The sequence below is a fragment of the Castanea sativa genome, chromosome 11, assembly GCF_040712315.1.
Source record: "Castanea sativa cultivar Marrone di Chiusa Pesio chromosome 11, ASM4071231v1".
Taxonomy (NCBI): Eukaryota; Viridiplantae; Streptophyta; class Magnoliopsida; order Fagales; family Fagaceae; genus Castanea; species Castanea sativa.
In genome coordinates this window covers 46,964,702-46,989,770 of record NC_134023.1, presented here as the reverse complement: position 1 = coordinate 46,989,770, position 25,069 = coordinate 46,964,702, and the positions used below count along the sequence as shown (strand labels likewise).

Sequence of the window (25,069 nt, the reverse complement as noted above, 5' to 3'; positions counted from 1 at the left end):
AGTAGAGTAAAGGGAGAGAGAGTAGTTCAATTACCTTGTTTGAAAGTTTTTTAAGGAAGAAGAGGAGAGGTTTGGAGGGATTTAGAGGGATTTCAACTACCTCCAACCCCTCATATTTAATTCCCCCAAATTGGAGAGATTTGGAGGGAGAATAGATTAAATAAATTATTAACCAAATGAATTCTCCAATTTACCCTTTTTAAATTTATAAAATTACAAACCAAAAAATTAACATAGATCCTTCTTTTCTTTTCTTTTCCTCAGTAACTACTAATTAAAAAATTATTTTCCTCAATAATTACTAATTAAAAAACCTAATTAAAAAATTATTTTCCTCAGTAACCAAACTGAGGGTCAATTATTTGTTTTTGAAAACTTTTTAAAGCATATTCTCAAGAATCAAACACATCACCAGGTCTAGGTTGTTGTATATTATTTTTAATTGATCAACATGCTACTTCATGATTAAAGATAAAAACAAAACAAAATTGATCAATTTTGGAATCCAAGAATAGGAACCAAAACAATCCAATCGAACAGAGATTTGCGTGGTACTCATCGGAATCAACGGCGGCCATTGGAAATGGATTCGACGGCAAATGAAGGAGTTCGTTGAATTCATCTGGTTTCGACAAGGACGATTCCACCGGTGAAACCACATCGGCAGTGATCGCAGTAGGAGTCTTTGAAGGAGGAATCTCTGACTTCATGCACTGCTCGACAAAGTTCATCAACACCCACTTGGATTCGCTCCAGGTCATCAGACCAAAATTGATATTGCTCACCAAGTACAAAAATACAGTATAATGAGAAAGTACAATAGTAGAGATTTTTGGACCAACCCAATTGGACACCCATATACTACTAGTACAGAAATGGCAAATGCAAAAAATGCAATTGGACCAACTAGTACAGAAATGGCAAATGCAAAAGATACCCATCATAATTTAAGCAAAAAAGTTCAAATTTTTGGACCAACCCAATTGGACACCCGTAGAGATTTTTAATTATTTGGACAAAGAGAGAGCTGTGTGGTGAGCGAGGAGCTGGGTTCGTGGGTTAGCGACGAACTGTGTGGTGAGCGAGGTGAGCGACGAACTGGGTTCGTGGGTTAGAGAGGAGATGAGAGAATTTGGGGGTTCGGGATTTCAATTGTGAGAATGGTCAGCTGATTTGGGGTTTTTTAGGTTAGGGGCTATTAGGTGAGGGCCACGTGACTAGGTAAGGGCTGAACTAAGGGCAGTAGGCTAGGAGGACAATAGTTTATTATTTTTTATTTCTGCCGTCTGCCACGTCACCTTATTCCGTCTTTGATGTAACGGCAGGGACCAAACCGAGAAGCGTTTTTCATGATAGGGACTAAATCCGGTAAAAATAAATTATAGGGACTAAAGTGGGAATTGACTGAAAATGTAGGAATGAAAAAGTGATTTTCTCCTTAAATAAAATATATAATAAAAAATTAGAAATGATTGTTTTGAAGGGAACCGCAACTTAATGGATGGTATTTGTTGACTCATGACCTAAGTCATGAGTCATGGCTTCAATTGGATATCAAAGTACATGAAACATCTCCACACCAAACTTGTCCAAGGTAGTATTTCTTGAAGTGTCTAAAATATTTAGGGTTCAAATATCTTACTCTCAACCCAAACAAGTTGGTATCTGTATTATGAACCTATAATATGCATGGTCAGTGTATTGGCTCAAAGAGACACTAATGACCATACCTGAATGCCAGCATTACTTCTTTGTTGAATGGCATAGCTTGAATGCTAGTACCCTATCAGTTAAAATTATACTAAGCAATTAAAGCCAATGGATATTTTATGAGAAAATGCTAATATTAAGGAAAAGTAAGTACAAAAAAAATATATTTTTTGGAACACATTAAACCCCCACACTTTTAAATTGGACATATTTTAAACCTCACACTTTCATATTTCATAAATAGGACCCTTAAAACTCCAGATTTAGATTTATATATATATATATATATTTGTGGAAGTATGAAATTTAAAGTATCCCATTTAAAAGTTAAACTCAATTTGGAGTTTAACGAATCCTAGGAACTAAACTACAAAATTTTTATATACTTCTCCCTAATAATAATTTTCCCTTTCAATTCATGATGCTGTGTACATAAAGATTGTTACAACTTACAAGTTGTATTTGACTTTTCTTCTCTTGTTTGAGCTGTTCTTTGTTGAATAGCCACATCTCAAACTTCACGTCAATTAATTTGATCAAAAATCCCTCTTCCACGAAGTTTCCTCACGAGGGTGTCCTACACGTCAATTGATTTGAGTTACTGTTTTCTTATTCGGCATGACTACATGCAATAAAAATAAAGTGAGAAAACAATGAAGAAATTTATCAATTTTTTCTTACATGGTACAAACCATTTAATTGAACGTGTCGGAAGTTGAGAGACAAGTTGTATTTTTCATTGATGTTGAAGTGAGAAATTGAGCTGTTCTTTGTTGAATAGCCACACCTCAAACTTCACGTCAATTAATTTGATCAGAAATCCCTCTTCCACGAAGTTTCCTCACGAGGGTGTCCCACACGTCAATTGATCCGAGTTACTGTTTTCTTACTCGGCATGACTTTACATTGAATAACGATAAAGTGAGAAAGCAACGAGGAAAGGACGACTCGATTATGTGAATCTGAGTCTGTTGCAATGTGTTACTCCAGTTTAAAACACTCGCGTATTATGCAAGAACCCACAACAATCACATCGTCAACAATTGTGGCCGTCTCACACAGTCAACAATCGTGGCTATCGGTTTTTCTTTTTTCTTTCTTTTGTCAGGGTCACGAGGGAAAAGGTAGTGAAAGAGTCTGAAACACAGGTAATAAGTTAAATCACAACTCACAAGAAACTCGAGTTCTATAATAGAATGAAGTCTAGAAGTCAAAAGTCGTTTTCAAAGTTTGTATGAAATAATGGAATCAAGTGTAAGCTATTTTTTTTATTTAGAAACGAAGCTAATTGTTGACTCATTAGTCAAGGCTTCAATTGGATACGAGAGGGGCATGAAACATTTTGCATGGCACCGTACCAAACTTTTCTATTATTGTGGGAGCCTCTTACAGTCTTACCAATGAATATCTAGGTAAGTTGTTTTACCCTCTGCTAATTTTTCAAATATTTAATAAAGAGTAACATATGTTCATAATATTAATTTTTACAACAAATTTTAAGTGATAAGTTGTTACTAGTTGTTTTTTGTAATAAAAAAATAATTTTAGTAAGATTTTAAATTATAACCAGTAACAATAAATTATCTAAGATTTGTAATGAAAATATTGTGTAAGTTAAATTTCTCTTTAATAAATTCTCTAAAAGTTTTATAACTTAATTGATACTTTCGGTCTAAGTGGTACATCTTCAACTACAAATGTCTTGAAAGTTGGGGATAGAGGTTCAAGATGCAACAACTAGTATTTAGTAGATATTCTAAGCATTAATAAAGAAAAAAAAACACTTTATTGTATTATAGCAAAAGGTATGCGGTTTAAATCCCCCACCTTCACTATCAAATCAATATAATAAATAAATAATAAATTCATGAGTTCTATTAGAGCATTCGCACTAACTCATATAAAATAATATTAAGCCAAAAGAATCCGAAAAATCACAAACATCGTATCATGAACTAGTTATGCAAAATGAAATTTTGGTATAATGCTTGTGCAAATAAACAAGTTGCAGTAGGTTAAGCAAAATAATCTTTTTATTATTTCTTTTCATTTCTAGAGGACAAAAAAAAAAAAAAGTGAATGATAGTTGTTGAGCGTTAAAAGAAAAGAAAAAGATATTTTAATGAAATATAGTATATAATAAACAAGCAAATATGATTGTAACGAAGGAACCACGGTTTCATGGACGCTATTTGTTGACTCATCACTCATGAGTCGTATGTTATCGTTTCAATTAGATATGAAGGTGCATGGAACATCCATACCAACTTGACCATTATTAGTTGTTGGGAGCATCTTACTATTGAATAAGGTCTTCTACCCTAATTTAGGAAGACAAAATTCTTCTACCTGAATAGCATTTCAAATATTTAATAAAATTTTTATTGCCAAGAACCTTTGAGCTTAAGTTATACCAAGTGTAATCTTGCTTGAGTAAGACTTGAGCCCAAAATTTTTAAATAAAGTGAGTAAATTTTGGGCCATGTCAAACCTGGAGTCTAGACAAGAAATCATAGATTCATCAATCTCCTATCCATCATCCTTGCTCGAAGATCCCTCCCATGTAGATAATCTCTAACAAACAAACAACTAAAGGTTTGTGTGGGCTTTTCTGCTTTGGAATTATCATCAACTACCAATGGGCTCGTGCGATGTGCTGATAATGATGTAATCTACTATGTGAGAAGATTATATAGAATAATCAAAACATTTTAAAGTAACAATATGACATTGTGTTGCGATAATATGAAGATGTTTTTGTTTAATTAATGATGTAATACAAAATTAAGGCGATGAAGAATATAGATTATAGAGTAAATGTCATATAAATTAGAAATTAGTTATTACTAGTCGCAGACCCACGCGATACGTGGGAATATATTATTACTTTGAAATTGTGGTACAATGTATAATATGTTCTCTCTAAAAATAAAAAATATTCTAAAATTATTTTTCATTTATCCATCTTTACATATATATCATTTTAATATCTTAGGTGTGTTTGATTGATTTTTTTATTTTATTTTTTTTGTTGAGGTGGTTCATATTTTTCTAAATTATATTATGGTACGTTCTGTTTTCCTTTTCTTTTTTTGTTACAACTAAATTCTTTAAATTTTTTACTTAAATTATTTTTTTAAGTTTCAAATATATTATTCAAATTTCTCATTTCTTAAATAAGATATCATGATAATCAAAACTCATTACAAAATTACACCTAATATTACTCAAATAGTTGAGAAACACATTCAAATACATAGTGAGATTGTATTTTAATATAAATTCTAATTTTCACTTTCAAAATAACTAAGTATTATGTCAAACAAAAAATCAAACAAAAACTATGAGAGGGAGAGAGAAGGCTTGTGATAGAGAACTCAAAAACACATATAAAATTGTTTATTAACCCAAAATAGTGTTATAAAAAAATTAATGATTCATCAACCTAAAGTTAAGTTGCAAGAATGAATAAATAATCGAGAAAGAGAATAATCACCTTTTTCGGGAGAGACATGAATTGGATAAATTTATAGAAAATAAGATGAGAAGAATAGCCAAAATAAAAGATATAGTCACACCAAATTATTTAAGTCATGTTATGTACTTGAAACACATTATATTCTTATATTCTATCTTTATAATGCAATATGATAGCATTTGATAATAAAAAAAGGGGAAAATAACAACTTGAAAACATAAAACCAAAAAGTTTGGAGCATGAAATTCAATTCAATCCTATTTATTTTTGGTAGTGGTATGCATCAACCTAAAGTAGAGTTTTAACGAACAGACAAATTCATCAACCTAAAGTAAAGATATAAAACATATAAAAAAAATCTACACAAAAAAGAAAAAAATATATATGAGAGAGAGATATATATAGAGAGAGAGAGAGAGAGAGAGAGAGAGAATAATAGTAGAGTTCTAAAGAACATGGAAATTTATCAATATAAAGTAAAGATACAAAAAATATTTTTTAAAAAAAATACCAAAAGAATAGAAAAACATGGGAAATATTAAGAGTAATAACCTTTTTGTGTGATAAAATATGTATGGAGTGAAACAGATTAGCAAATCTATAGTAAGAGGATGGGGATAAGAATAGTCAAAATAAGAGGAAGATGCAGGGATAAAAAAAAAGTGATATTAATGTTAATGGTAGTGGGGAGATGAAAAGGTTAAAGGGAAGGGGGAAGGTTGGAGAAAATGTAACCATAAACTACAACATTAATAAATAAATAAAAAGAGTCAAAAACTAAAAGAGAAATAATTGAAAATTAGTAAGTGATATGGCTGTGGACGTAGTTTAACAGAAGCGTAAAAACAATAAATTCTATGCTTCAGCTTTTAGATATATATAGATGTGGTGTAACTAATAAGTTGATTGTTTGTTTAATCATAGTTTTTGTTTCTTCAATGCATTGAAGTTAGTATAAATTTTTTGTAATATCATGTTAATGTTTAGTTGGCTTATAGAAATATTATAGAAAATTTATGACCGATGTCACATTTATGTTATTGAAGTATGATAGTGGTGTCATTTTCTCCATTGTACAATGATTTTGCACATGCTCCTCAGTCCTCACAATGTCTCACCTCCGTAGCCTATGAACAAGTTTTACATACATAAAAGAAAATTGGGCTCACAACAAATTGAGGCGTCTTCTTCTTTCTCTACCATTATTTTTTTTTTTAGAAATTTTAAATTAGCAAGGGTGAAAAGAATTATTTTGATTTTTTTTTATTGATTTTTGAGCTGTGGCTGGAGAGACTTCATGGAATGTAGAGCTTAAGGTCTTTTGGAGGAAGGAAATCTTGGTTTTTTTTTTTTTTTTTTTTCCATTCCATATTTGCATGTATATATTTCTGTAATTGTCATTGTAATACTAAATACTAATAGTAGTGACCTTAAAGATACTGCCGTAAGAGCATTCATATCAGGCTATTCACTATGAGTTCCTTCACTAGTGAGAAGCCTTATGAGATTAGCATCTGGTTGTGTTGGTTGTGGGTCTATAGGCTGTGCTGAGTTGTGTGTTGCGGTTGTGAAAATTTGGGATTAAAAATGTGAATGAGAGGAAATAATATTTAATTATAGTAGTGATAGAGTATTGAGGCTGATGAATCTTTATAAAAAAAAAATGTAATTAAACTTGAAACAGTAGTGTTTTTTGAGTTAGTTTGGCTAAAAATTTAAGGTTAATGTGAGTGCTCTAAGAGTTTCATGGCCGCCTTGCATGAATGCTTGCAAGTTTTTCATAATTGTGAAAATTTATTTATTTATTTTTAATTATATTTTAGAGCTATGCCATCTGTCATTACCGGGTTTGAACCAATTCTCAGTTTTCTAGGTCAGTGCCTGCTAGGCTGCTACTACAAGTTTCCCTTGAGTTTAATTGTAAAATATGTAGTTTTTATGAAGGTTTCACATTTTCAGTCTGCTTTAGCAGGTTCTTCATTCTTCTGGTCTCTCAGTCACTTGTTAAGATTTTATGTCTTGTTTATTAGATAACACATTTTGACTTGTGATATTTTGTTGTCACTCCATTTATATATACAAGCTACACGTAATATACTTTTGTTTTCTTGCTATCTTTATGATTGATTTGCTATTTTCTTTTAATCAGATTATTGCTCCAGTTCGTTTTCCTATCTGATTATAAAACACTAAACAAATACAATATTACACAGTCCATTTGATCCTCAAATCCTATTCGGTAGATCTAGAAATCTTCATATAGAGGAGGAGATGGTGGCAGGCACACCCCACCACATGGTCCTGCAACAACTACAACTACATCAACTACACCAGTTGGAGGAGGGGCTGCTATAATGCTGCTGCCTTCAGCGTCAGTTTCTGGGCAGGTACAATTATCTGTATCGGCAGAAGTTCATATTGCTTAATTCTGGCCACCTCTCGGTATGGTGTACTGTGAATTTCGTATGGTTGACTGCAACACTCTGGAAATCCTAGAGTAGCATAATAATAAAAAGAAACATAAAAAGAATTTCTAAAGACATGGCAAGTTGTTGGGCAAAAATGGGCAATTAGCCATAATTACTCAACAATATAGTTAGTAGGTACTGTTTTGAAAGTTAATATAATACTAACATTTCAACTTTTAAAGAGTCGATTTTGAACCTATAAATCGAGTCTTAAAGACTCGATTTCCATGTTCTGATCAAATGTGGCGCTTTTCCATGTGGCGGCCACCTGGAAATTGAGTTTTTAAGAGTCGATTTACATGTGAACAATTAAATACTCTATTTATGTTGTCAGTCGCATCCACGTGGACTCCAACTAGATATTGAGTCTTAAAGAATCAGTTTTTAAAAAGTGAAATCGAGTCTCAGAGACTCGATTTGTAATGGTTGGTCCACTTTAATCCACGTGATTAGAGCAGCTGCTCTTTAGTCTACATTACCTATTTTTCTAGGGTCTGCTGTTTCCCACATCAAAAAATCCAGCAACTCTCTCTTCCTCTCTCACTCTCTCTCTCTCACTCTCATACAAAGTTTCAAATCAAACTCAACCCCCATTTACACATCCTCATGTCAGGTAAGGTTTTTATAGCATACACTCTCTCTAGTTGTTAGTTTTTTTTTTTTTTTTTTTACTGACTAGTTGTTAGTTACATATATGTAATGTTAATGTTTTTTTATGGGTAGTTGTTAGTTACATATATGTAATGTTAGGTTTTTTTATGGGTATGTATCATGAGTTTTTTTTTTTTTGGCCTGTTATTTTTCTTTATATTTATTATAGAATGATTTGAAGATTTGTGTGTTTAGTTTTTTTTTTTTTTTTTTTTAGTATGATTAATGATTTTTTTTTTTGTTTAGAAACAAATGATAATGATTGAGTATATATGCAAATGTGGGGTTTGTATATGCATATGATGTAACAAGTTAGTGTATATATGCTAGGCTTTTTTTATTTATAAAAAATAGAAAATATTTAAGATATATTTGTATTGTTAGGCTTTTATCATGGCTATTTTTGTTGTTGTTTGGTTTAATATTTTTCATTATTTTTTTGTCAGATCAGCTAGCTTCCACGTGTTGTACACATAACTTGATTTCCAAGTGGCCGCCACGTGAAAAAACGCCACATCAGATCTGATCAGAACATGAAAATCGAGTCTCTAAGACTCAATTTATAGGTTTAAAATCGACTCTTTAAGAGTTGAGATGTTAATATAATATTAACTTTCGAAACAGTACCTACTAACTATATTGTTTAGTAATTATGGCTAATTGCCCATTTTCGCCGAGTTGTAGAAACTCAGCAAAGCCAGAACCACATAGTAGAAAGTGTAAATGCCCAATTCTGAATTGAAACAAGGAGTTTTTTGGCCTGAAGAAGTTGAGAAATTTAAAAACAAACCCATCCAGAAAATATAAATTGTGAAACTGTTACCGATGAGAATAGAAAGGAAACAGAGCAACATAATGAGGTGGTAGGGACTTCTGATGTTTTGGCAGTTGAACCTGTAGAGGACTTGCAACTTGGGGGCATGGTTTCAAGTGAAAGATGAGGGGGCAAGTATATGAGAACTTGTGAAGGATCTAAAAGGTCGTTTGAGCCCTTCAAACCATAACAGGTGGTTCTTTCAAATCTAAAGCAATTTCATGGCCATAGTTCCTTGTATGGAGTCCGTATAGCACAAACCTCCAACAAACTGAGATCACCCGAGCTCAACAGATTGACCATCTGTTTGTCTGAAAGCTCAACAATGATTTCTGGTATCCCCATTGCCTAACTAAATCATAAAGTCTTCAGGATTGTCATAACATTTCATATATAAAGGTTTCACATTTTTGGTCTGCTTTAGCAGGTGTTATTTTTTTATGTTCTTCTGGTGTCTTACACAATCGCTCCTCAAGTCACTTATTAAATTTTGCAGTCTGGTTGTTTATCAAATAATTCGTTTTAGGATGTGACATTTATATATATATAAGCTACGTGAAATGTACTCTTGTTGTCTTGCTGTCTTTATGCTCAGTTTGCTAGTTTTGGAGATTTATTTTCAAAATAAAATTTAATAAGCATGTTGTTCTGGTTGCTATTTTGCAGATTTGGCAATCTCATTATAGAGCTAGAGTTAGAAGGGGTGTTAGGCCCTTCAGAGGAGGTGGTTGAGGACATTTTAGCCCAAGACTAAGTGGCTCATAATCCCCTTTTTGTGGTTGGAGACATGGCCAGGGTGGTGCTAGGCACTTCCCACCTCATGGTGCTGCAACACCTACAACTATAGCATCTGCACCAGTTGAAGGTGGAGCTACCATAATGCCTCTCCCTTCTGCATCAATTTCTGGCCAGGCACCAACCAGATTTTCAATTGAAAAAAGTAAACTTTAATTGTTCTTTGGCTTTGGAGGTCTTGCTCTGGCTCCTCACAAAGAACCCCATGACTAAACTAATAATTGGCTTCATTTTAATTGTTCTACTCTTTGGACATTTCTTTGCTATTAAAGTGTTGCTTCCTATTGTATAATTAATTGTCTCCACATTGTCGTGGTGTTCCTTCATCAGTTGCTATAGCTCGTTTGGCCAAAAATAGAATCCTTTACAGATTTCTCCTCACATTGATATGGTTTTCCATGCTTTATCACAGAAATTTTAGATACTACCTGCATGTTCAAAACCATGCTAGCATGCAGGATAAACTGACGTTTTTTTGTAGTCCTTACTATATTCTTATAATCATGATGAAAGATTGAGATTTGGATTGGGTAATAGGTAGTCAAGTGAATAAGCCTTGGAGGTCTTAGTATACTAATTCTCGTTTTAAAGTATAAACTAGCCAACTATGGGCATGATGCTCTTCTAAGTTAAATCTCTTTTTGTAGCACAAATGGATATGTGATTGGATATAAATCGTCAACAATCCTAGTTTAGATGAAGTCGATAAATAAGAAAAACTAATGTCAAAAGTGAAGATCGGTTCTTGAGGCTACCCATAAACTAAAGTGATGGCACAATTAAGGTGTATGGTCTTCCATTGCAACTTTCAAACCATTGATTGTGGGTCGAAGAGTGTCTAACAAAGCTTTGAGAAGAAAATATTGACAATTAGGAGGCGCTTAATTTTTTCATTAGTAATTCCAAGAAGCTACAAGTTGAGAGTTTACATTTCATGAGGGAGATGAGCTTCAATCATCACACAGAGAGAGAGAGAGAGAGAGAGAGAGAGAGAGAGAGAGAGGTGCTTGAGAAAGAACGAGTGTTATCTTTCAAAGGAAAAGGTTGACAATTAGGACGAGCTTACTGGATTTAATAGTGCAAGAATGCCATATCGGATCTCCCGATAAACATATCTTTGGAATTATGAATAGAAAGATGTACAAAATCTACTAATGTTATGAAATTTATTCCTTTTTGGGCGAACGAGGACATGTCAGTAGTGAACAGAAACTTTTGGCTCCGAAAGGGTAGCTGTTGTGGATGATGTAATTTGGATAAGAGGGATAATAACAAGAAAGTATCCACCTAAATAAATAGAAAAATTCTTGAACTACAGCTCCTATTAGAGACAGAAACAAAATCCACTACCTGGAAACTACAAAATTTTCAATTTACTTAAAACCCATCACAGTTTGAATGAAAATTAGCAGTAAATATTGATGGAATGATTAAAAAAAACCATTGTTGGAATGTCATAAGTGCACACTAACAAGTGAAAAACCACTGCTATACACAGGTGCATCTCAATTGTTTCAAATTTCAATACTTGTTTAACTATACTAACTGCAACTTTATCTCACCCCCTTATATATATATATATATATATATATGTATGTATGTATGTATGTATGTATGTGTATCCTACCAATTTACCACACATTTAAAAAATAATGAAAAAATAATGAAAAAACCTGAAAAAGAAAAACAAGACTAATAGAAGGTGGCAAGTACAAGCACAGACCTGTTTGGTTTAAAAGCACAACCAACCAAACTTTTGTGCTTTGATTGGCAAGAAACACAACAGACAGCCATCTGTCACAAGTCTCCTAAGCCCAAAGGCTTAAGCAACTTACAGCAAACTTATAACTGCGAACACAGAGTCACAAAACAAAGAGTAAGAAAGTTCAAACAGAGACTATCACTAAGAATTAAGAACTTGTTATCCAAAAACAGAGTCAATCAAACACAATATAAAGATCCATTAAAACATAGTTCTTGAAACTTTCTCTGATAACCACACCGGTCTTGACTCTTGACTTCCCTTTTCATCGACTGCAAAATACCTTCTTCAGAGCTAATTAGACCTCTATGAATGTCCTATTTCTCTGCAATAAAGATGGTAAACTGCAAAAATCCAAGCTAATCTGCACATTACAGCATTCAAACTTCTTCCTTCCCAGTATTTGATACCCATTCCACAAGCATTAAGGTATGTTATAAATCATGAACAAAATTTTCACCCCTCTACATCATACCAATGATTTTATGCCTACCGCAAGACAAAATGATACTGAAGGAAATAACATGGTACTAATCCCATTTGCATCACACTAACATTACAAAATCCCAGGATGATCACTAGTGATTTCACTTCCTATCCAGATAACGCATCAAGTAACACAATGCTTTCCATGAAAGTAGCAGCTATAATTGGAACATGTTGAATATCAAGATTCTTCTCATGTAAAGCTTCAGGGTCAAGTGATACAATCAACACAGATTTGTCCTTATCCTCCTTTTGAACTAAAAGTTCAACAAGCCTGGTGGCTGGTGCTGCGGTGCGGTGCGGTGCAACCAAAGAAACATACAGTCTTCTCAAATTTTATAGAAAAAAACTTCATTCCATGATTCACGTACACGGTACCACACTCTTCCATCACCCAAATGATGAATGGCGACTGATGCAAAAGGCAAAGACTCTGATTTAAGTTGTACAGGACCCTCCAACTATAACGAAGGCCGAGTTCCCCTTGAACACCATCAGATCTTGTGGTAGCAGTTTATGTCCATCCGGGAGAGCTATCACTCCCAGTTTTTCATTATTGACATCGAATGACGAAATAAAGTTCTGATTTTCACTATTATGTCGCAACCAATGAAAGCCCCACTAACAAATGCAACATACGAACTAGCCCCGATATAGGGGACTGCAACATTTGATCCCCATGAGGCTTCAACCCTTCTCCAACAGTTCGAGCTTAATGTGTAAACCTCAGCCTCAACCCGACCCCCACTTTGTTGGCTGCTCGAGAAGAACACCAAATCTTTACAATCTTGTAGTCATTGGTTTGTGACTGACGAGAAAATCCAGTAACAACCCATTTATATTGGGTTACAGAAGAAACAGAAACAGCCAACCTCTTAAATTTTCTAATGCTGGGATTCCACAAATACGTAACTTCAGTACCACTGTCACTGAGGCACAATAGGCCATTGAAAGAACCGACTATTTTGACAAAGTATGAAGGAAAAGAAAAGGGAACTGAATACTGGGAAATCCTATTAAACGTGCGGTCAAGAAACCGTATAGACAAGGTCCTTATAAAGATAAGACAAAATTATTGAGCTTTCTAAAAACATGAGGCATTTATATGAGATAACCGTGATCTTTGTTGTTGTTAATTAATTAGGTGTTAGGAGATGAAATTTGATAGGTAGCCTTCACAAGATGTCGAGTACAACATCATTGGACAGATTTTATTCCACCATTGGAGTAGGAATGTTATTGGGTACTCCGAGAGTAGATGTAGATGTAGATGTGGTTGTGGTTGTGGTTGGGCTTGGTTGGGCTTGGTTCTGGGCTTGGTGCTCTAGATTGTAAACTTTTTCTGCTCCAAAGACTTGAAAGAGTAGTAAAGAGACAACGCTTTAAAGCCATTTGGCTAATGTGTAAAGTGACTCTTTTTAAAAATAAAAAAAAAATCTAAAGCCACAAATTATTCTCTCCACAATTGTAGTGTAATAGAGTTTGATTAGTAGAGAAAAAGTAGTAGGTTCATGTATAAACGAGACAACCACTTCACTCTGCCAAATCAGAGTTGTAATATAAAAAATTATGATATAATTTGTAGTTTTTTTTTTGTTTGTATTTTTCATGGGAAGTTGTCACATAAGCCATTCTTTTTTTCTTTTTTCTTTTTTGAGAATCACATAGGCCACTCTAATAACATAAGGTGGAGATAATTCTTAGATAGTCCTACAGCAATGTTTCAAGGTCTCACGGTGGGAGTGAATGCACTGAGACTACTTAGAATTTTCTAATGGGATGGTAGGTTTAAAAGAAGGCCATGACAGGTGCTTGAAAAAAGTTGTCATAGAGTTTCAAATAGGGGCTGTTGCTTGAAGTATTTTTAAAAATTCTTTGGTAATCGAGAGCGATTACGAGCACCACGAGGCGAGAAGCTTTGCAAGGCATATACTTGGGCTTTTAAGGGCATCGATGGGGACTATTTATTAAAAATCTTTCTAATCAATACCTTGTTCGAGTTCTTATACTAGCTTGTTCAAAGATTTCTGGGTATGTTTTTCTTTTTTTATTGGTTCTTGTTTTTTCATCCTTGTTTTTACTTTTTAGGTTTAGTTGTGATGGAGAGGTTTATGGTATGGTTTTTATGTTAGTTTATTAGTTCTTAATTGGATTAGGATCCTAGCATAACATATATAGCTTTCAGGGATGGGAAAAATTAATTGATACCCTAAGAGGATAAGTTTAGGAAATATTTTTAGAAATTTATATGGAAAAGGTAAAAAGTAATTGTTCTTTGAGAGCTTTTTATATTTTTTATAAAAGTAGTAGCAAAACGTTTTTAAAATTTTCTATTTATTAATACCTTAAGAACATCCATTAATCGGACCCTTTAAAATATCAACACAAATTGGAAGCTGGAAGTTAGTACAGCTGTAGAAACTTTGCCAGTATTCCGCTAGATTGGAGGAAGCTGGAAGCTGATCAGTCCATATGCAGAAGCTTTTTCATATTTTTGCTTGGAAGCTAAGTAACAACCAGAATTTCTCTGGCTAGGTATCTAAAGCTAACAATTATATTAATTCTATCCATTTTCTCAAAATAATAATAATAATAATAATAATTCTATCCATGAATGCCTAAATGTTGATTATTTGCCATGAATTAATTCTTGAAACTTTTTTTTTCAGAGAATATTCTTGAATATTGAATATTTGCTATTTAAAACACTAAAAAGTGCCATGAAAAAAGTTATAAATGTCCGAATAATAAAGTGAGTGGCGGCTCCTTAACATATGAAGGTTTAACCTACTGGCTACTAGTTGGGACGCCCTAAACCCAATCTCCTTTATATGTAATAATAACTACGCTGACAACAATATAAAGAGTTCATGGGTTTTGTGATCTTTAGAGCCGGTTTAGAATGCGATTTCAAACAATAGTTTTTAATGTTTAAACACTGAAAATTGTGATTTTAAAAAATAAACATGTTTGGTTACTTTGGTAAAGGTGTTTTTTAAGAGTGTTTGAGTTATGTTGTTCAATTTAGGTATTTAAATACTAAATTTGGAAAATTCCATTTACCAGTTTCAGATTTCAAACAGCATTGCTCAATGACACTTTTGTAAATATTTTAAAAAACATGGGTTCCACTTGATTAGACAACACATAAAAACTTCCATTTTCAATTCTAACCAGGAGGCCACTTTTCAATTTTTAAAAAACACACACATACTAAACATACAATTATGTTTTTTCACACATTAAAACATGTTATTTTAAATATAGTACCAAACACATTTTTTGTTTTATGAATACTGTAAACACATGTTTTCACAATATTTTTTAAACCACAGTTTTCATATTATTGTAAACAATAATACTAAAAATCTCCAACCAAAAAAGCGCTTATGGTGTCGAATTAGAGTAAAGTAAATTCAAGTTGAGATAAAGGTGACAAACACATAACATGAAATATACTAAAACGAAACTAATTAAAAACTTCCAAGTTGCCATCTGATTAACAATATTATTCTTTGAAAGACTTCAGTCTTTCTAGGATAATAAGATCTAGAATATGGAAAAATATAAAACAAAACCTTAATTATAGGGTACTGTTGGAATTTTAGAAAATAACTATAATTAAAAAGTGAAAATAAATTAATTTATCCCATTAAACTCTTTTCAATGACATAACACAAATTTAGGAAATTACATATCAACAGTATTTAAAATATGTAAATTATTGATCAAATATCACATTGCCTTTTTAATTTCAAAAAAAAATTTAAATGAAAAAATTTTAATTAATTATAATGAAAAGTAAGTTTACTAATCAAATAACAAATAGAATTTGATTAATATGGAAATGTGACATTGACGAAATGTTATTCCACTTGATGCTATTAGACATGAGTTTTAAAGGAAAACTAATCACAGACCCACACTATGCGTGAGAATATATAATTAATTCTTTAAAAATTTACTAAAGATAATTTTTTCTCCTTAAAAATTGAACTATTTCTAAAAGTATTTTTCATCTCTCTATCTCTACAAATATATCATTCTATTATTTTTAGTTTTTTTTGGAAAAAATTTGGGTGTATTTAACTGATTTATTGATTTATTTATTGAGAAGAGCTTTTATTCTTTCTTCAAGTGATCTATATTCTTTTAAATTTTGTTATAGTGCATTATGTTTTTATTTTTTATTTTTACAACTAAATATTTTAAAGATTCAAATTAATTTCACATTCCAAATTAATTATTTAAAATTTTCATTTTCTTAAGGAGATTGTCATGTTAATAAGATCTCATCGTAAATTTAAAATTAATATTACTCAAATAATTGTAGGCACATTCAAATATTACAATTTTTCTCTTTAATCGTTAAATGTTATCCTATTGCATCATAAAGAATTAAGAATAGTATATGAGAATTTTTTTTTTTTTGGTTCTATTTGATTGTTAAATGTTATCCTACTCTATTATAAAGAATTAAAAAGAGTATATATGAATATAATATTATTCTAAAAATAATTAAATTAGTATATAAGAATATAATATTAATCTATTACATAACATGATTTGGATAGTCTGGTATTTATTGTTATATCTTTTATATTTTTTTTCCTTCTCATCTTTTTTTTTTCAATATTTAAATTCAGCCACATCCTCCGTATTATTAAATTATTTATATTTTATCTCTTTTTTATTTATAAAAATCAAATATATAATAGTTTACTTAAATTCAAGTAAATAAAATTGTCAAATTCTCACTTCCAATATATTAAAGAATAAACTCAAACCAAAACTATAAGAGGGAGAACTATAAGAGGGAGAGAGAGTATACGTGATGAGAAACTCACAAAACACACCACCAAAATGCATTGCCCTAAAGTAGAGTTGTAAGAAAGAATATATATATATATATATATATATATATATATATATATAGAGAGAGAGAGAGAGAGAGAGAGAGAGAGAGAGAGAGAGAGAGAGAGAGAATAATCACATATTCTAGGAGAGAATGCGAGATAAATAGCAAAATTATATAAAATAAGGTGAGTAGAAAAATATTCAAAAGAAAATGTATAATTGTAAACAAGAAATTATCCAAGCTATGCTAAGTAATAGAATAACATTATGTCAATATATTAAATCATTGAATAACATTTAACAATAAAATAAAATAAATAAAAAAGATAGCAAATTAAAATATAACCAAATGCATCAATCCAAAGTAGAGTTCAACAACAACAAAAAATTCATCAACCTAAATTAGATGTGCAACAAAGAATTAAAAATTCACCAAGAGAGAGAGAGAGAGAGTATTCACCTGTTTGTGTCGGCAAAATATAGATAGTATGGAAGAGAGAAAAACAAACATTTATAGTAATGAAAATGGAGAGAAGAAGAGTCAAAATAAAAGGAATATGAAGGGATGGAAGAGTTGAAAGGTTAAGGTATAGAGTAGTGGGGAGATAAAAAGGTAAAAGTGGGGGAAATGTTAGTGGAAGAGTAATTGTAAGGTGATAAATTAATAAGGAGAAAGATAATTAAAAAGGGGAGAGAAAATGTTAGAAATAAGTGGATAATATGGTCACTGATGTGGTTCAACAGGAGCGTAGCAACAATAAACACTACGCTTCAGCTTATATATATATATATATATGAGAATGTATGTTGTGTGGACGAGGATCCCTAATCCCATTTAAATGGACTGCCAAGGTTATTTCCGAGGATACACTAATCATGGGACGAGCACCAACTGACCTTGGGGACAAGCAGTAACCATGTGAAGCGCATGAAGTTAAAATATTACAGAGGGAATAAAGTAGACTTGGCACAGGTTATGAGGAGGATGAAAGGAGAAAGGTGTAGAAGCTATCCCCTCCGCATTAAATACAAGACAACTACTCATCTGGCCGCATTAATGAGAAAATGACTATGAACAGTGGTGGCACAGCTCAGATTGCAATGTAAAAGCTTACTAGTATGTTCCAAATGAGACAGAAGTCCTAGAAATGCAATCTCAGCCCTCTAGGTGTAGGACTAAGATAATTTATGTGTAAATATAAAAGAAAAATGAAGATCCTTATGTGGGGGATCCAAAAAAGAGAGAGAAAGGGGAGTTTGTAACGAAAAATTGAAATATTTGTTCAAAGGAAAAAGGAATACATATATATAAAACAAACATACCTCGAGCCTGACCGAGGATCCTATTTTCTTCATAATTGTGGCCTTAGTCATCTCATTGGCGTTCTTTCTCATTGTGATTAACGTTAGCTCGTTAAGTGATCAATATCCAACTCATTCTCTAACAAATTTATTGTAGTGGGTTTATTAGGCCATAATCTGGGTCATTCTTAGGCCGTGGATCAATTCGTGACCTTACATATGTAATCCAACATTGTGATTCACAATATATTAAATTAATTAAATGATATAATATTAATAAAAATTTACACCATTACATATATATATATATATATATATATATAAATTATTATTATTATGTTTATGTTTATTTTTTTATTTGGATGATAATTAATCCAATTAAAAATAGTTTATTACATCAAATCCATATAAATCACCTTATATGCTATTTTTATATATCTGAAAAAAAATTTATTTAAATGATTAATGCACACCTATAATTATATTATATGCATTTACTCAAGTTGCAAATTCGATGAACTAAAAAATGCAAATTTTTTTGAAATGGGAGTCTAAATGAAGAGAGAGCAAAGATAAAAATGCCACTAAAAAACATGGTCCATCATCAACTGTGTTTGGAATTGTATGAATAACAAAAGTCGCAATTTAGTTGATAATTGCAAATATCCCTCAACCTAGAGCCCTATACCTTGATAAATAATATGTTCATTCAACATAGAAAAACTAAGAACCATTATTCCATTTATGAATATGCACAGCATGTTTCACTCTCCAATTTTTATGTAAAATGCCCTTCGCATCCATTTTATGCGGTTTAAATTGAGTATAAACTTCGTTTCGTAGTTATTGTTTCAACCAGACTGACGAATGGTTTTATTCTGATAGAACTTTGCAATTGATAACAAATATTGCTGGATATTATTACCTACCATATGTCCCTTCCTATGACATAAAAGGTTGGAAGGAGGCTCAGTCTATTCATATACTTAGTACCCTTAAATAAAAAGCAATCACATTAGACAATTTTTCACTTTACAGGATTAGCATGTACTACATTAGATATTAATAATTTTATCAAGGATAAATATTGTTCAAAATGATATTAAAAAAAATTACACTACCTAGTTGGATTGTATCGTCATGAATTCAATGCAATTGCAATATGTGGCCCAAAATACATGTACGGGGAAATTCTTTTTATATGGAGCCCCCACCCACTACAATAACGAGTAAATCAGTATCTAACACATATCTACTATTCTCATTTAGGTTTCAACCTCAACAAAGTATGCATTTATGTAGTTCATTGAATTTATAAATAGAGTAAATGCATCTAATATACCTATAGGTGTGCATTAATCAATTATATAAAAATAGTTTTTTTGAAAAAAAAAATATAATTAATTTACATGGCTATTTGTAAAAATTTCATATGCGGAACCATTTTTAGTCGGAAAACTTATTATCCAAATACAAATAAACATAAATATAACAATAGCAATAACAATAACAATAACAATAACAGTAACTAGTAAATAATAAATAATATTATTATAATTGTTTGTAACTAATTTATGTGTATCAATCTAAGTAATTTATATAGTTCTCTCTCTAAGAGTTGTCGTTTGAAAGTGAATTTTCTAATAGTGTTTTCATTTAATATATATGTATCTACATTGAAACGTTTAAATGCATCTCAATATATATATTTTTTTTTAAATATTTGATTGTGATGATATTGAGTTAAACCCTAACAAGGACCTTTATTGTAAAATTAAGATAAATGCCTCGTCTTTTAAGTAATTTTTACTTTAATGAACATTTGAAGAAAATCGTTTTCCTTTAAAAAGTAGACTACTTAGTTTTAGGAGAAATTAATATTAATACATTTGAAGCTCAATAGCATGGGGAAGAATGTTTTGCAGGTAAGGTAATCAAGCTTAATGTAACACTATAACTCTAAATTTCTGTCATTTTTTATTGTCACTCAAAGGTGAGGTCCTTATATTTATTATTATTTTTAATGAATATTTTATATATTCTTCTTCAAATTGCACGTCATTCTCTATTGAGTTTATTGACGTTTTCTAGTATAACCCTCAGTGTTGGTATGATTATAATTTTGGCATGCAATGCCTCAGCTATGCTCTACTTATCATTCCTAGTTCCTAAAAATTGGTTTTGATTGGGCTTTAAAGTCTATGCCAAAGTCAAACTGGCATGTGCTACAAGCCTTGCTCCAAAATTCTCCTAATATAGAAGTTTTGGATGTTACTAATACATTTAGTTTACCTCATCCGATTTTTTTTAAGCTAATCTTCCCCAAACTTACACTAATAATCTAGTTTTTATGTTGTCATCAGAGGAATGGTTCCCCTGAAACACAAGTTATGCTGGAAGGACTCATATGAACTTGATTATGTGTTATCAAACCTTAAATTGTCATTGTACTAAACATAAATAATAATAGGCAGTGACCTTAATTGAACTACCATAACAAGGTTCATGGCCGCTTTGCATGAATGCTAGCATGTTTTTCATAACTGTGAAAAGCTTTCTTTAGGACCATGCCATCTGTTATTACCTGGTCTAACCAATTCTTAGTTTTTTAGGTCAGTGCCTGCTCTACGTTGTTACTCATTGCATCAAGCCTCCTTTTAGTTTAGTTGTGATATATGTGTTTTTATTATTATCAAGCAGTATCTTTGTGTACAATTGGAAACAGAACAGGACATTCCTCTAACCAAATATAAGGTTTCTCAGTCTCCTTAGCAGTATTAGCCAACAATTGCGTAACACCATTACATAGCCTAGGGAAAAAATGGTAGAAGATCTTCTTAAGCATCCGCTCAGTTCCTGTATTGCATAAAGCCTTAAGGATTACCGTACTAATTCCTATATAACAGTTTCATATTTTTTGGTCTGCTTCAGTAGGTTTTTATTTATTCTTCTGGTGTCTTACACAATTACTCAAGTCGCTAATTAAAACTTTCAGTCTGGTTGTTTATTTAATTTTTGGTTAACGATGCACAACACTAAGAAACTACGGAACAAGAAGTCTATTACAAACATGCCCGGCTTTATCGTTATCCAGTAAATCAACCACCACAGGCGGTGGGTCATACAAAAAGAGGTTGTTTGACGTAAGATCAGCTCCCATTCTAGCTAATCTGTCGGCACAGCTATTAGCTTCCCTATACACATGCGTCACAGAGCAGTTAGTGAACGTCTTCGTCAGGTTCCTACGTTGTTTATTACATAATGCATTTTAGGTTGTGACGTTTTATTGTCACTCCACTTATATAAATGTAAGCTACATGAAATGCACTTTTGTTATCTTGCTATCTTTATGCTAAATTTGCTAGTTTGGCAGATTTATTTTCAAAGAAATATTTAATAAGCTTCGTGTTCCAGTTGCTATTCTGCTGATTGGGCAATCTCCCTACAGAGCTGGAGGTAGAAGGGGTGGTATGCCCTTTGGAGGGGGTGGTAAGCGACATTTTGACCCAAGACTAGATGGCTCATAACCCCCTTTTTGTGGTTGGGGTTGTGGCCAGGGTGGTGGCAGGCACTTCCCACCACATGGTGCTGCAACACCTACAACTACAGTATCTGCACCAGTTGAAGGTGGATCTACCATAATGCAGCTCCCTTCTACATCAATTTCTGGCCAGGCACCATTACCCGTACCAGCACAAGTGCCTACTGCTCCATTCTGGTTACTTGTCGCCATATGGCATGATGTGAACTTTGTAGGCTTGACTGCAATGCTCTGGAAACCTAGAGCAGCATAAGAATGGAAAGCAATTTTAAAGTATAAAATAACAATCACAAGTATAAGATAAGTAGCAGACTCAGCAAAGTCATAAACAGACTGGCAGAAAGTACAAATGACCAATGCTGAATTGAAAAACAAACCCCGTTAGAAAATCTAACCTCTGAAACTGTTGCTGATGACAATAGAAAGGAAACATAGCATCAGAAAGTGGCAGCAGGGACTTCTAAAGTTTTAGCGGTTGAACCTGAGAGGAAGTCCCAGGATCAATTTGCAGTGCAGGGGCGATGTTTCAAGCAAAAGATGGGAGGGGGCTATATGAGAACTTCTGAAGTTTTAATTCCAAGAAAGCCTATTGAGCCCTCCAAACCAAATTAGGTGGTTCCTCTAAAGCAATTTCATTTCCACCTATCTTGTATGGAGAAGCAGGACTTCAAACAGTTTACCCAACCAACTTTAACGCTCCATCAGAGCATGGACAAATGGGGCTTCAAGCAGCTAACCCATCGGACACAAGTGCTTAATCAACTTCCAAAACTCCTTAAGTCCAACAAGAAGATTTTAACCTATCAAAAAAATAAAAAGGTTTTACTGATGCCCAGGTTCTTTTGGACCAACAGTTGATGACTTATGTGCTCTCTCAATCCCAGGCACCAGCAATGGTACCAGAAACAAGCACACTGGCCTACAACCACCATGCTCCACCACATCAGGATCGATTCTTGAAACTCAGTATCAACAAGGCTCAGAGACTCAAGGATGAGGATATATATCTAAAAGTTGGGATCCAAAATACTGATATGACATAAGTCAAAAGTCAGTTGCAACCTGTAAGAACAGAGTCTGAAGCCCCAATAACTGCTGACACCAAAACTGAGGATGGAAATTCAAAGTCTATAAAAGAGGCAGGTCTACCCTCAGATAACTCAGTCATGGAACCATTGGATAATCCAGTCGTGTTGGCTGAGCAAGTTGTATTTGCAATAGTGCCCGATGAAGTCTGATGAAATTGCCATAAGCATAAAGGGTTTATATATGCATTATGGCATATGCACATACTCCATAAAAAATTACCAGAAATCATTTTTGTAGAAGTAAAATGCTATATGTTCTTTGCCACTAGAATAAAGTGTTGGTACAAATCATGAAAAAAATTCACCTACATCTTATCAATACTTTTATGCTTACTGCAAAACAATATGATACCTAAGGAAACAACATGATAATGGTCTCATTTGTATCACACTTACATAACAAAACGCAATGATATTATCACTAATGATTTCACTTCTTATACAGATAGCTAAGTTGCTCCATCAAGTAACACAAGGCTTTCCATGAAACTAGTGGCTATAAGTGGAAGATGTTGAATACCAAGATCCTTCTCATGTAAAGTTTCAGGGTCAAATGAAACAATCACGGAGTCATTGCACCTCTGTAATTCACCATCATCAGATTCGGTCTTGAGTTCCTTTTCAACTAGAAGCTCACCGTGCTTGGTGCAACCATAGAAATGTACACGTATAACATTTTCAAACTGGACAGAAAAAAGTTTATTCCATGATTCATGTACACCATACTCCCCCATCACCCAAATGAAGCATGGCGTATGGGTCAGCATATATCCGTGGTAGATTACAGGGTACCCAAATGTAATGAAGGCCAGTTTCCCCTTGAACACCATTAGACTCTGTGGTACCGCCACTAGACCTTGTGGCAACACTTGTCCACGAGGGAGTGCTATCTCTCCAAACTTATCATTATTGACATCAAATGACAAAATCATATTTTGATTTAGGAATTGCCCATCACCTTCACTAATATACCCCAGCCAATGCAAAGCCTTATTAACAAACGTGGCAGACGAATAATACTTGATATTGGAGACCACAACATTGGGTCTCAATGAAATTCCAACCCTCCTCCAAGAATTCAAGCTTAACGTGTAAACCTCAGCCTCAACCTCATCCTCAGGCCTGTTGGGTGCACGCAAAGAAGAGATCTTTACAACCTTGTAGTCATTGTTCTCACACTGATAAGCAAACCCAGTAGCTACAGAATCATATTGGCTTAAGCAAGTATCAGGCAACCTCTTAAATTTTCTAATGCTGGGGTTCCACACATATATAACTTCAGCAATAGTGGACCCATTGCCATACTGAGCAAGACACACTAGGCCATTACAGGAACCAACAATTTCAGGACAGTTTAAATGAAGTTCAGAGGGGATTGGGTACTCAGAAATCCTATTGAACTTGCGGTCACAAGCAACCATACAAACTGGGTTGCTAGAAGGAGAATACATAGCAGGCATGTGTATAAGATAAGCACGATCATCATCACTATCATTCTCATTGTTGTTGCTGTTGTTGTTAAGGTGGGTAGAGATAAAATTGGAGTTGGTGATCGAGGAGTTCCAGGATTTGTGAACGCACCTGAATCTTAGTACTGACTTTACAGGCAGCCTTGACAAGATGTTGAGTACGACGTAGTCCGGGAGATGGGTCGGAGGTTGTCGGAGGATCGGAGGTTGTGGACTGAGTTCTTTTCTTTGTGACATTGTTTTTCAGCAAAGAGAGAGAGAGTTTAGTCTTTAGAGAGAGTAAAGTGGAAGACAAAGACTGAAGAAGAGTAAAGACAGGAATATGTTTGGGGTTGCCTTGAGGTAACGCTGTGTTTAAAGCATATCTATCTCTTTTTTCTTATTGCTAATTAATGTGATGTTGCCACATCACCTACTCTATTAACCTACTTATCCAGCTGTCTTGCATATTAAACACAAAATATCAGATCATATTATACTTGGAGATTTAATGCAATTCCATATCATTATAACTTTTCTTTTCTTTTTTAAGGATAAGCACCATGTCATTATTCCTCTGAAGAGAAACAAACATTAACATTGATGGTGAAATTTATACTTTATAGTAGTTTTAACCATTTTTTTCTCTCTCTCAATTTATTTGGAGCT

At 33.0% G+C, this 25,069-nt stretch overlaps 1 protein-coding gene and 1 pseudogene across 1 annotated transcript; both read right to left on the bottom strand.

The window, feature by feature from the left end:
- The window catches only part of LOC142616604 (uncharacterized), an 84,664-nt pseudogene extending 61,632 nt beyond the window's left edge, over window positions 1-23,032 (bottom strand).
- Window positions 23,033-23,181: 149 nt separating this feature from the next.
- Window positions 23,182-24,743, bottom strand: LOC142614878 (F-box/kelch-repeat protein At3g23880-like). Its single transcript, XM_075787524.1, has one exon. It carries the CDS (start codon window positions 24,656-24,658, stop codon window positions 23,402-23,404), a length of 1,257 nt encoding a protein of 418 aa, XP_075643639.1. The 5' UTR covers window positions 24,659-24,743; the 3' UTR covers window positions 23,182-23,401.
- Between the last annotated feature and the right edge of the window lie 326 nt (window positions 24,744-25,069).